Source organism: Lissotriton vulgaris, chromosome 9, assembly GCF_964263255.1.
Source record: "Lissotriton vulgaris chromosome 9, aLisVul1.2, whole genome shotgun sequence".
Taxonomy (NCBI): domain Eukaryota; kingdom Metazoa; phylum Chordata; class Amphibia; order Caudata; family Salamandridae; genus Lissotriton; species Lissotriton vulgaris.
This window is the reverse complement of record NC_141697.1, coordinates 1230849282-1230863220: the sequence shown is the minus strand read 5'-3', so window position 1 is coordinate 1230863220 and position 13939 is coordinate 1230849282. Positions and strand designations below refer to the sequence as shown.

Below are 13939 nucleotides of genomic sequence, written 5' to 3'. Positions count from 1 at the left end.
CCCTCACTGTGTCTTGCGTTCTCTTACATCACCCTCTGTACATCCCTCGCTGTGTCTGGAGCTCTCTTGCCTCACCCTCTGTACATCTCTCACTGTGTCTGGCGCTCTCTTGCCTCACCCTCTGTACATCCCTCACTGTTTCTGGTTCTCTCTTGTCTCACCCTCAGTACAGCGCTCACTGTGTCTGGCGCTCTCTTGCCTCACATCTGTACATTCCTCACTGTGTCTGGCGCTCTCTTGTCTCACCCTCAGTACAGCGCTCACTGTGTCTGGCGCTCTCTTGTCTTGCCCTCTCTACATCCCTCACTGTGTCTGGAGCTCTTGCCTCATCCTCTGTACATCCCTCACTGTGTCTGGTGCTCTCTTGCCTCGCCCTCTGTACATTCCTCACTGTGTCTGGCGCTCCCTTGCCTCACACTCTGTACATTCTTCACTGTGTCTGGCGCTCTCTTGCCTCGCCCTCTGTACATCCCTCACTGTGTCTGACGATCTCTTGTCTCACCCTCTGTACATCCCCCATTGTGTCTGGCACACTCTTGCTTCACCCTCTTTACATCCCTCACTGTGTCTTGCGCTCTCTTACATCACCCTCTGTACATCCCTCACTGTGTCTTGCGCTCTCTTACATCACCCTCTGTACACCCCTCACTGTGTCTGGCGCTCTCTTGTCTCACCCTCTGTACATCCCTCACTGCCTGGCGCTCTCATGCCTCACCCTCTGTACATCCCTCGCTGTGTCTGGCGCTCTCTTGCCTCACCCTCTGTACATCCCTCACTGTCTGGCGCTCTGTTGTCTCACCCTCTGTACATCCCTCACTGTGTCTGGCGCTCTCTTGCCTCACCCTCTGTACATCCCTCACTGTCTGGCGCTCTGTTGTCTCACCCTCTGTACATCCCTCACTGTGTCTGGCGCTCTCTTGCCTCACCCTCTGTACATCCCTCACTGTGTCTGACGATCTCTTGCTTCACCCTCTGTACAGCGCTCACTGTGTCTGGTGCCCTCTTGCCTCATCCTCTGTACATCCCTGTCTTTGTCTGGCGCTCTCTTGACCCACTCTCTGTACATCTCTCACTATGTCTGGCACTCTCTTGCCTCACCCTCTGTACATCTCTCACTGTGTCTGGCGCTCTCTTGCCTCACCCTCTGTACACCCCTCACTGTGTCTGACGATCTCTTGCCTCACCCTCTGTACATCCCTCACTGTGTCTGGCGCTCTCTTGCTTTGCCCTCTTTACATCCCTCACTGTGTCTGGAGCTCTCTTGCCTCACTCCCTGTACATCCCTCGCTGTGTCAGGCGCTCTCTTGCCTCACCCTCTGTACATCCCTCTCTGTGTCTAGCTCTCTCTCGCCTCCTCCTCTGTACATCCCTCGCTGTGTCTAGCGCTCTCTTGACTCACCCCACTTTGCATCTCTCACTGTATCTGGCGCTCTCTTGCCTCACCCTCTGTACATCTCTCACTGGGTCTGGCGCTCTCTTTCCTCACCCTCTATACGTCCCTCACTGTGTCTAGCGCTCTCTCGCCTCCTCCTCTGTACATCCCTCACTGTGTCTGGTGCTCTCTTGCCTCACACTCTGTACATCCCCCACTGTGTCTGGCGCTCTCTTGCCTCGTCTTCTGTACATCCCTCGCTGTGTCTGGCGCTCTCTTGCCCCACCCTCTGTACATCCCTCACTGTGTCTGACGATCTCTTGCTTCACCCTCTGTACATCCCCTACTGTGTCTGACGATCTCTTGCTTCAGCCTCTGTATATCCCTGTCTGTGTCTGGCGCTCTCTTATATCACCCTCAGTACAGCGCTCACTGTGTCTGGCGCTCTCTTGCCTCACATCTGTACATTCCTCACTGTGTCTGGCGCTCTCTTGTCTCACCCTCAGTACAGCGCTCACTGTGTCTGGCGCTCTCTTGTCTTGCCCTCTCTACATCCCTCACTGTGTCTGGAGCTCTTGCCTCATCCTCTGTACATCCCTCACTGTGTCTGGTGCTCTCTTGCCTCGCCCTCTGTACATTCCTCACTGTGTCTGGCGCTCCCTTGCCTCACACTCTGTACATTCTTCACTGTGTCTGGCGCTCTCTTGCCTCGCCCTCTGTACATCCCTCACTGTGTCTGACGATCTCTTGTCTCACCCTCTGTACATCCCCCATTGTGTCTGGCACACTCTTGCTTCACCCTCTTTACATCCCTCACTGTGTCTTGCGCTCTCTTACATCACCCTCTGTACATCCCTCACTGTGTCTTGCGCTCTCTTACATCACCCTCTGTACACCCCTCACTGTGTCTGGCGCTCTCTTGTCTCACCCTCTGTACATCCCTCACTGCCTGGCGCTCTCTTGCCTCACCCTCTGTACATCCCTCGCTGTGTCTGGCGCTCTCTTGCCTCACCCTCTGTACATCCCTCACTGTCTGGCGCTCTGTTGTCTCACCCTCTGTACATCCCTCACTGTGTCTGGCGCTCTCTTGCCTCACCCTCTGTACATCCCTCACTGTCTGGCGCTCTGTTGTCTCACCCTCTGTACATCCCTCACTGTGTCTGGCGCTCTCTTGCCTCACCCTCTGTACATCCCTCACTGTGTCTGACGATCTCTTGCTTCACCCTCTGTACAGCGCTCACTGTGTCTGGTGCCCTCTTGCCTCATCCTCTGTACATCCCTGTCTTTGTCTGGCGCTCTCTTGACCCACTCTCTGTACATCTCTCACTATGTCTGGCACTCTCTTGCCTCACCCTCTGTACATCTCTCACTGTGTCTGGCGCTCTCTTGCCTCACCCTCTGTACATCCCTCACTGCCTGGCGCTCTCTTGCCTCACCCTCTGTACATCCCTCGCTGTGTCTGGCGCTCTCTTGCCTCACCCTCTGTACATCCCTCACTGTCTGGCGCTCTGTTGTCTCACCCTCTGTACATCCCTCACTGTGTCTGACGATCTCTTGCTTCACCCTCTGTACAGCGCTCACTGTGTCTGGTGCCCTCTTGCCTCATCCTCTGTACATCCCTGTCTTTGTCTGGCGCTCTCTTGACCCACTCTCTGTACATCTCTCACTATGTCTGGCACTCTCTTGCCTCACCCTCTGTACATCTCTCACTGTGTCTGGCGCTCTCTTGCCTCACCCTCTGTACATCCCTCACTGTCTGGCGCTCTGTTGTCTCACCCTCTGTACATCCCTCACTGTGTCTGACGATCTCTTGCCTCACCCTCTGTACATCCCTCACTGTCTGGCGCTCTGTTGTCTCACCCTCTGTACATCCCTCACTGTCTGGCGCTCTGTTGTCTCACCCTCTGTACATCCCTCACTGTCTGGCGCTCTGTTGTCTCACCCTCTGTACATCCCCCACTGTCTGACGATCTCTTGTCTCACCCTCTGTACATCCCTCACTGTCTGGCGCTCTGTTGTTTCACCCTCTGTACATCCCTCACTGTCTGGCACTCTCTTGCCTCACCCTCTGTACATCCCTCGCTGTGTCTGGTGCTCTCTTGCCTCGCCCTCTGTACATCCCTCACTGTGTCTGGCGCACTCTTGCTTCGCCCTCTTTACACCCCTAACTGTGTCTGGCGCTCTCTTGCTTCGCCCTCTTTACACCCCTCACTGTGTCTGGCGCTCTCTTGCTTCGCCCTCTGTACATCCCCCGCTGTGTCTGGTGCTCTGGTGGGTGGGACTTGGTCTGTGCTACATGTCGCTTACATACGTACATTCTTTGGGTTCACACCCTGCTCAGTCTGGCTTCCGTGCAGCTTATAGCACTGAGTCGGCGTTGGTGGAGATTGCTGAAGCTATCAGGGAGTGTTTGGACAGTGGCGGCAGAGCGGCTCTGATTTTATTGGACCTCTCTGCCGCGTTTGATACTGTCCCACACTCACTCCTCCTGACTCGCTTGGCTGAGATTGGAGTATTGGGTTCAGCACTGGAATGGGTGAATTCTTTTTTATCGGACAGGTCTCAGCAGGTCTGGATCCCACCTTTTTCATCCTCAATTAGGCCCCTTACTACCGGGGTTCCTCAGGGTTCTACATTGAGTCCCCTCCTTTTTAATATATATCTTACCCCTCTTATTGTGCTGGCCGAATGGGAGCAAAAATCATAGCGTATGCAGATGATACGCAGCTCTTATTTACCTGGCAGGATGCAGCAACTAATACAGAGACTGTCCGCTCGTGCCTCTCCGCTGTGTTTAACTGGTTAGCAGTGGCACAGCTGAAGTGCAACGAAGACAAGACTGAAATTTTGCTGTATGGCCAATTCCCGCCCAATTTCAGAGAACTCTTGTGGCCGCCTGATTTTCCCCAGCCGGGCTCAGTTACTATCCCTGCCAAGAATTTGGGAGTCTGGTTCGGAGAGGATCTGAGATTCGAGGCACACATAAAAAAACTCACAGCGGTGTGCTTTGGATCTCTTAAAGCCATGAGAAAGTTCTTTCATTATCTGCCATTATCAGCAAGAGAGTCGGTTGCGAGGGCTTTAATTTTATCCCGGCTCTACTACGCCAACTCTCTTTTTAGCGGTACTCCAGCCTTCTTAGTTGCCCGGCTGCAGATTATTCAAAATGCGACGGCACGTTTGCTGTGTAAAATCCCAAGTAGAGAAAGCGTGCAAGCACACTTAAAGGAACTTCATTGGCTGCCGATTGCCCAAAGGATAACTTTTAAAATCCTTACCTTAGCATTTAAGGCAGTCAATGATATTGAGCCATCCTATTTGAGAAAAAGATTCAGCCGTTATGTCCCCACTCGGCCTCTCCGTTCAGCTGACGGCAATTTCCTGAGTGTGCCCCGCTTTCAGCGAGTACGCCTGTGAGGCTACTCGCTTGCTGTTGTCGCAGCTCGGACTTGGAACTCTCTTCCCCTTTTCCTGAGATCGATTGAAAATTTCGTCTCTTTTAACCCCTTCGAGGCTAATGACGAGCTGGGCTCGTCATGGCGCTTACCTGCCGTGCGCGGATGACAAGGCCAGCTCGTCATGAAACAATGAAAAACAATAAAACCCAGCGCAGGACGGGAAAACGCCTAGCAGCCAAGTGGTTAAGAAAGCACTAAAAACTCATCTTTTTAGAATTGCCTATTAGTTTTTATTATTCCTTTCAGACGGCCACTTGCTTGGTTTTCTTTCGCGCCAGAATACTCTGGTAGTAATGGAGCGCGCTATAAAACAGCTAATAATAATAATAGCTGTAGACCTACCTCTGTGGGCCTTGGTCCACGCTGTGTCCGTTGTTGATGTCCATTCTTTTCCCTTCAAATATGTGCAGGATGACTGGCTGCAGGTTCTAGTCCATTGGAGCTCACACACCCGCTCTTTCCCACACTAGATCTCACCACTCGGTCTGGGGTACTTCTAGTTGAACATTACACTCTTGGGCAGACACATTGCACATGGTGATTTCCTCTCCCAGAGCCGAAGCTCAGGCACTCTCTGGTACAAAACCAGTTGTCTGTAATTTCCAGCTCGGCCACTAGATGGCGGGGGTGCATGCAGAATGGGAATATAAAACATGAGCTTGCAAACCATCCCTACAGGTAAGTAGCTGTTTTCATACTGCACCTCCCAGGCCTAACGCATGATAATGTTAGCATAACGGTGGTTAATACAAATTCTTATCTTCAGTAATTCTCTTCTTATCCACAGACCGGGGAGTATATCAATATAAGGGAAGTGTTGTTCATTTTGCCTTGAATTAGCCATAAAACGTACTGCCTTTTTTCTCATGAGGTATTCTTGATCAAGATCTCGAGCCCCGAGTGCTCTCTAGTCGGTCCCAATTTGTAAATTCTGCAGGCACAACTTGATCCTCCTAACCCTATAGGCTTTAGTTATGACTTCCTGTGTCCCCTTTGCCCACTTCAGCTCTCTCTGCAGTATCTCATTTCTACACCATTGTGATATTTTGTTCTCTTCCCCACACCCCAGGCGAGGCCAGAATCTTAATAGCCAAGATTCTAATGTCCCACAGCACACATCTCTTTTAACACAATACTGTTTTCTTTGTTTTTATCGAAGTTTAGCGTGCAGCACCCGTTTTTTAGTGCTCCGTTCCTACGCACTGAAGTACGATAATTTCCATGTAGTGGCCCGCCGGTTGCAGGTCAAAAGGGTTGCACAGCCGTATGCACTTAGGTGTCTTGAATTAATCAACCTCAACCATAGTACTCCTTTTTCATCCATTTTATTATTTTCTTTTTTCATCATATTGCATCATTTCTTTTCATCACGTCAAAGAACTGTACAATTCGTTAATAAACATTTTGTATGCAATGAGTTCCATGCATTGCCCATCCAGGCCTATGCATCAACACGTTCCAAATTGTTTCAGTCATTTTGGTTCACACTCTACTCAATGCATTTCGGTTAACAAACCTTCGTCCGGAGTATCTACAAGTGTTTAAAAAACGCATGTCAGTCGCATCGCGTTGGCGTCCCACGTAACTAAAATACAATCGAAAGCAAAACCTATCCCCATAGTTCTGATTGACATCTGAATACACATAAACCCTTCGTCCCAATCTCATTCCTTATTATCAAACCTCCCTTCTGATACACCCCTATCTGAATCTTACGTGAATATCATTAACATTCCCCCTAACCATAGACAAGCATCCCATCCCTCCATCCTAGTCTGTAACAAGCCTGGTAACTCAGTGTCCTTTATCACTATTAACTTTCTAATCTAAAACCCCCTTAGCGTGCCAACATTTCTTGTTAATTAAAGCAACCTCCCAACCAAATCCTCTATTAAATTTTGCCCATTAAACACCCGTGCATACCTCGTGTGAACTTAAATGTGCTAATGGAGTGACTCTACCTTATACTTGCCCCAAAGTCTTATTTTCCCTTTTCTTATACTTGCTTTTAATTTGGGCTGACGTTCCCTATTTTTGGTGCTGCACCCAAAAAGGGTAAGGTTTTTTTTCCCCTTGAATTTAAGTATTTTTATTTAGTCGATATTTTTTTTCTGGGGGTTAATTTTTTCCCTAGATGTTTTAAAAATGTTTAATTGGATGTAAAGCTGAGCTATGGTCCGGGGTTTGTACGTGATGCCTACAATCAATCATAGCATTTGTAAAGCGCACTACATACCTGTGAGGGTCTCGAGGCGCTAAGGGGGCGGGGGGGGGGATCGCTACTACTGTTCGAAGAGCCAGGTCTTGAGGAGTCTCCTGCAGTTCCCAGCGCACATCTAAGGAAACGAGAAATGTCCTGGCTGCGCAGTGCCCCATAAAGGGGTAATGTAGAGGATGTAGTCTCACGGCTAGATTGCTGACTTTGAAGCTGGGAACCCAAGGTTCGAATCTCGGGGTCGATTCCACATCCTGTAATTCTGGGCAAATCACTTATCTCCCCGTGCCTACCAAAAGAAATGAATGTGTCCTTGTGTAACGTAACTGGTGCTCATGTACAGCTCTCCAAGACCTTATAAACCTGCAAAAAAAAGTGTGCTCTAGAGTAGGGTGACCAACGTCCGTAAATTTCACGGACAGTCCGTAATTTCGGCCGTCTGTCCGTTGTCCGTGAAGGACCCTTTAACAGACGCCATTTGTCCGTAATTTTAACCGGGCACAGCTTCCACTTACCTCCCGTCTTAACTCAGAGGCTGTTCCAAAGCTCAGATACGCAGCAGCATTGGAGAGACACAGCGGGATGGCCTCACACCTCCAGCCCTTGATGAGCTGTTAAGAGGTGCTCGAAGGTGACAGAGGGAGGGGCTGTGGCTTCAGGAGCAGGGGCTCCTATTCAGATGCAAACAGCTCTGAATGCGTCTCTGCAATTTAGAGGGGCCGCCGCCTCACACATTTCCTTTCTGCCAGGGCCCCAAACATCGTAGAACCGGCCCTGATTGCAGCACTGGTTCTCTTCACAGAGCACATGCAGCCTATAATGTAATAAAGTAAAGAAATGTCACAATCGCACCCACACTGATTAACAAAGTATAGAGAACAATCAGTTAAATCAGTTCTCTTGGAGTATCTCCTTTACGTACTGTACATCACAGTGAGGGCTGGCAAAACTAACATTTTGGACAGGGAGCCTGTCTTCTCGTTGTCTTGTCCAGGAGGGGGTGAGGAGCCCTACCCCACCCTGGAAGAGACCAAGATGATACCAGAATACTGCATGCCCACCCCTGTGACCACTCTGGTGGATCCTGTTCCCCCTCCTGTGATGGCTCCTGCCCCCCCCCCCCCAGTGATGGCTCCTGTGTCCCCCAAGTGATGGCTCCTGTCCCCTCTTCCCCCCCCCCCCCCCGCCTGTGTTGGCTCCTGTCCCCCCTGTGGTGGCTCCTGTCCCCCTCCTGTGGTGAATCCTTTCTCTGCCCTGGGTGGCTTCTGTCTCACTCCTGGAAAGGATCCTGCAGCGAGGGTGAAGTTCTTGATGGGCCTCTTCTCAGAAAGGCTCAGCTCAAAACTAATATAAAAAGGTGGGCGAGTGAGTAAGTGAAGGGATGGCTGGATGAATTAGTGAAAGGGTGAGTGGATGAATGAAAGGATGGATGGTTGGAAGGATGAGTGACTGGGTGGATGGATAGTAAGTGAAAGGATGGCTGGATGGGTGAAAGGGTAAATGGCTGGATGGATGAGTGAATGAATGGATGGATGGATGGATGGGTAGAAGAGAGGATGGATGAGTGTTCAGATGGATAGGGTAAAAGGGTGGATGGATGGATGGACGAGTGAAAGGATGAATGAATGAAGGGATGGATGAGTGAAATGATAGATGTTATGTTATGTTAGTATGAATTTGTGGAGCGCACGTTCACCCTGGGGTTTCTTGGCGCTGTGTACCGCTGGGGAACCCGTCCTGGCTTTCCCTGTGAGATGGTCCCTATTGGGCATCCCCAAGGTGAAGCCAGGCATCCCCGGCAGCGAGGGGGCCGTTGTGGAGATTAAGCAAGCTATTGCCCAGAGTTGCAGCGTGGGACCCATGGTTAGAGAGGCACCGAGGCGAGATTTATCGAGCCCGCTGACATTGGTTCCATACCCTGCCGCGTCGGGAATTGAACCCTGGTCCCGGGCCGACCTCTGCTTCTGGGTCTGCCGCCTCTAACCGGTGAGCCACACTTCTCCATGGATACATGATGAATTGGTTTGCAAATGGTTCAATATGTTTGGATATGGCTGGGCTTACTTATATACTATTGCGCGACCTCTGATGTGTGTTTAAAACTTATCCAATTGTCCTGAAGTTTTGTCCTGAACTTTGACCTACTGTCCTGAATTTGTGTCCTGAATTTTGACCCTTTGTCCTGAATTTTTACAGTCACCGTCCTGAATTTGCACCCATAACAGTTGGTCACCCTACTCTAGAGACGCTACAGTACAATGCAAAACCTTATGTCTTAGTGTGTCCCTAGCAGACGTAGTGCTGCCAAAGCAGTAGTCAAGCTAGCCGGGCTGATGAGAGGTGTTACCTCGAAACCGGTCCGGTCCTCGGATGCTTGATTCCGTTCTGGGAAGGACATGGCTTTTGTAGTTCGGACTGGACTGTTCCCATGGGGCACAGGGTCAGAGCTGATTTGCATATCGCCATTGTCTAGCCCAGGGTGGTGTGGAGTGCAAAAAAACGATGGATTTGGGCCCAGATCTTTGGACTGGGGTGAGTGTGTGACATTGATCCACATTCGGTCCATCACCTGTTTTGTTTGCAAAGCAGTAATGCGCATGTGAGCCACACGAGGGCGCTGCAGGGCAACTAGTGATGAGACAGTCCATTATATAAAGTCAAGAAATGTCACAATCGCACCCACACTGATTAACAAAGTATAGAGAACAATCAGTTAAATCAGTTCTCTTGGAGTATCTCCTTTACGTACTGTACATCACAGTGAGGGCTGGCAAAACTAACATTTTGGACAGGGAGCCTGTCTTCTCGTTGTCTTGTCCAGGAGGGGGCATAGTCTCCATGCTGCTGTTTGCCGGTTAGTGTCGCCTATGGATTTCCTCTGACCATGCCTGTATTGAAGCGGAGCTGGGAGGGTGTAGGGGGCCAGGGCTTATACTAGACTCGCACACCTGCGTGTTTTGCTGCTTGACCTGCTGCATTTACTTCCTTCTATTCTTGAATGCCAGGCGCTTGCTGCACGGCTAGCGCTACGAAGCTACGAGAAAAGGATGAGAATGGACATATTTTTCTTTTAGCCATTATAATGACCCGTTGGCGATGCACATTGTACTTTGAGCATTGACACGATTCATACGGCACGAGAGGGTAGATTATTCTAGAACACACTGTCCCCGTGCAGCGCTGGCATTCCAAGGATGCAAGGCTTCCCTTGTTGACTGTTTTTAAACGAGTTATTGAGTAAGAAACTGGTTCAGCAGGTGTTGAAATCCGAGTTACTGGGCACTCAGCCCCTGGCAGCTCATAAACCGTGCGTCACGGAGTGGCAGAGGGAAAGGGGAGGAGTTGCATGGGGTGGGGTGTGAAAAGCTGAGTCGGACGGCCAACTTGTGTATTTATTTTTGAAATATCAGCTGCAGAGACATTGATAACAAGGACATATGTGACCGTAAATCTGTTCTAGATTACTAAATTGATCACTAAGACTGCGTTTTAAAATATCTTACAGGGTTAAGGCACCTGCTGCAGTGAGATCTTTGTGTGCCCAGTAAAGTTGAGCGGGTTATAATAGTGTAAAATAACTCTAGTAGTTAGCAGAGCTCTGGGAGAGTTCTGTGCGTTGCCCAGTCACAGTTTTGACTCCTAAAGTAGCAGAGAGGGTTAATGTTCCTGCTGCTAAGCACATCCCGTAACATGCATATCACAGATTTGTATTTTATGTAGCTAGTAAAAGGACCACTGCTTTTGACACCAAAATCATTTTGTCACATAACTGCAAGTTATGGGTTTATATCCTTGTTGTTTCTTTTTAGAATCTGTTATTCTAAGGTTGAAAAGAGGGAAAAGTCTTGTTAGTACAGACAACCACAGTTACTGCAATACATTGTATGTATCCTGACTAGGTGTTTTTCCCTACCGTTCACCCTTAACATATAATGTCTACAAGTATGGCTGAAATATGATCTCTTCACCTTATAACCCTCATGGTCTATTCTGTACATTCATTCACACATTTGTATGATTTATTGTGTCTCTGTGTGTGATGTAAAGCACTCTTAACACCCTACACTGGGACGAGTAGTGCTATAAAACAATTCAATAAAAACAATTAACAGGTGCCATTTAAATCATTTTACTGAAATTACTCACACGGATAAATCTTGCATTTTTACAGTGCGTACACATCTTTTACGGATGGAGTTGAAAAAAGTATAAAACCTGCCTCCAAGTCACAGTTTCTCTAAAATACTTGTGAAGTGATAAGTGGGAGCCATCTGGAGCCTAACACAGAACGCAGCTTAACATGATACCTGACCAAAGAAGGGCTGATTCTCTTTTAAATAAGGCCTTTGCTTTGGTCCCCAATAGAAGTCAGTGTTGCCTGCACTTACTGCTCTGAATGGAATGCAGACAACTTACGGACACTGCTGAATTGTGTCCTTTGTCTGAAAATGACACCAGAGCTCAGTATTTTCCCTGGATTCACCTCATCCCAGAAACAGCTACCAGAACTAGGATTTAGCATTTCCAGCAGTAATGCTTCATATCCATGGGGTAGAGCATACGCCCTGCAGAAATCTGAGCAGCCCTCCTCTCCTATGTGCACTCTACCATTTCATGTGGGCGAGCGGAATTAATTAACACTGTGGTCTTTGCTTTGTGTTTCAGCGTATCCCTGAAGTCTGAAATCAAGAGGCTCATCTACGCGCACGTGCTCATCTGGCTGGTGCTGGCCACCCAGATGTGTGTGGCGCACCTAAGGCTGGTGTCCCATGACCTGGTGGCAATGCCCTACCAGTGGCAGTACCCGTACATGCTCAGCATCATCCCCTCTGTCTTCGGCCTGCTGTCCTTCCCCCGAAACAACATCAGCTACTTGGTCATCTCAATGATCCTCACCGGCCTGTGCTCGATTGCACCGCTCATCTACGGCAGCATGGAGATGTTCCCCATGGCGCAGCAGCTCTACCGGCACGGCAAGGCCTATCGCTTCATCTTCGGCTTCTCGGCCGTGTCCGTCATGTACCTGGTCATGGTGGTGGTGGTGCAGGTCCATGGCTGGACGATCTACTACAGCAAGAAGCTGCTGGACTCTTGGTTCACAAGTACGCAGGAGAAGAAGAAGAAATGAGGGCGCAGATTGGTTGGCGGAACGCGCACGGGTAGCGTGCACCTGTACGCACTATGCACGCTTCAGATCTAGCTAAGTCCTACTGAGACAGCCCACCAAGCTCTCTTTTACACCCTCACTTCCAATTCTTTCCCCACTCAAAACTGTTTTATTGAACATTGTAAAATAAAATGGGTGTGGGTCAAGCAGTCTTAAAATGTATAACGCATTTCTTTAAATAAGCCATAGTTTACAGCGGTCCGTCACCCAGCGCTGCCTACGCGGACAGTGACGAGCGACTATGAATACCTCCGGGCTTGGATGGTGTCCCTTAACTGAGGACAACAATGTTTTAAACCTCAGACTTAAATTCTTATAATTTTGATGAGAGCACAGATATGTATGTTGTTTTTTGTCCACAGATTGTTGTATGTGCGCTGTGTGTGAAGCAGGTCCGGCAGCCAGTGGGTTATTCTGTTATTCAATGTGTGCCAATAACACATCCTTGCCAGTCCTGGATCTGGTCATTGGGCGGTGCCCTTGAAATCCTCTCTTTTGAGCCAGTCCCGTCCAGCCCAGATTTAGGGCTGGAGGGGTTTCTACTTTAATATCATGTGACTAGGCTGTTCCTGAAGGCGGTGTTGGCATGTTTTGATTTTTGCATGTTGCTCGTCCAGAGGCGGTAGTTGCGTGTACGCTAGTTTGAAGAAAAGCTTACTAAATGCAACCAGGTGTAGTTCAAAGTCAGACATCTGCGAAGGCCCTGCACACTTTGATTGTCCCATGTCTGTTTTCATCTCCATGTATGTGGGCGTGTCTTAGCTTGGCAGGACACGCCCCCTCGTGTAATCCTGATACTGAATTTGCCATGAAAGCTCCCATTGATTGGTTACATTTAGCAGTTGGGCGTTTTGCATGTGTGTGGGGCGTTATTTTGGATTGGAACTCTAAAGAAAAAAAACGATTAAAAGACTGGAAATACATAACCGTGCAGTTTTGGTTTTAATTAAATGCACATTTGTAAATGCAATAGGTTGTTTATGCAGCTTCCTGGGTTCTTCTGTGCCATTATATTGGGGATACCTTTTTTTTCTGCAAGAATATGTCCTCTATAAATCTCGCCTTTAGAGGGATAATTGCGAATTTGTAGCATCAAAAAGCAAGTTACCTTGCTTTTATGTGTAGAAAAATTACATTCCTTGGAAATTGCCACGTTAAATCTTACCAGCCGCTGGTCATGTACCACATGGCGGCCTCCATTGCCCTACTGAAGGGGTACCGGACTTAAACCGCCTAGTTCAGCCCTTCCCGTAAGGAGGCGTCTGGGCAAGTTTTGCAAAACGTTGGTTACCTGTTTTCTGGTCCGATGATGTTTGTGCTCAGCAGACAATGCCTATTCTAGTCACATTTGGGGTATGTGTGGGTGGGGTGTTACAGGCTCAGTCCTTGTCCGTGTAGTAACCACATAATAAGTGTATTCGTCCCCACGCCTGGAATGGTTTCGTCCATTGTATACATAATTATCTGTATTATTAGCACACTTTATGTGCTAATAGCCCAGCCGAGCAACCCCTTTCAAAGCTCATTGGTTGTAATTCCTAAGCCTTTGTTCATGTTTTGAAGGAGGGGTGTCCCCTGCCCACAGCTTTGGGATTCGGTTTCAGAAGAGAGGGTTGCCAGTGAATTTCATCCAGTCTGAAGGATTTCCGAGAGGTCTTACGCCTCGATTCACCCAAGTAGTGTATTTTCCCTCTGTTAAATGTGCACACAGCTTCTGAAATGTGGCA

The 13939-nt window shown here is 49.0% G+C and overlaps 1 protein-coding gene across 1 annotated transcript in view; it reads left to right on the top strand.

The window, feature by feature from the left end:
- JAGN1 (jagunal vesicle mediated transporter 1) overlaps positions 1-13135 on the top strand; it is a 58323-nt gene extending 45188 nt beyond the window's left edge. Inside the window, exon 3 of the mRNA XM_086939378.1 lies at positions 11711-13135. Within this exon, the coding sequence (XP_086795504.1) occupies positions 11711-12173 (463 nt within the window). The 3' untranslated portion in view covers positions 12174-13135. The remainder of the gene's footprint in view (positions 1-11710) is intronic.
- The last annotated feature ends 804 nt before the right edge of the window (positions 13136-13939 follow it).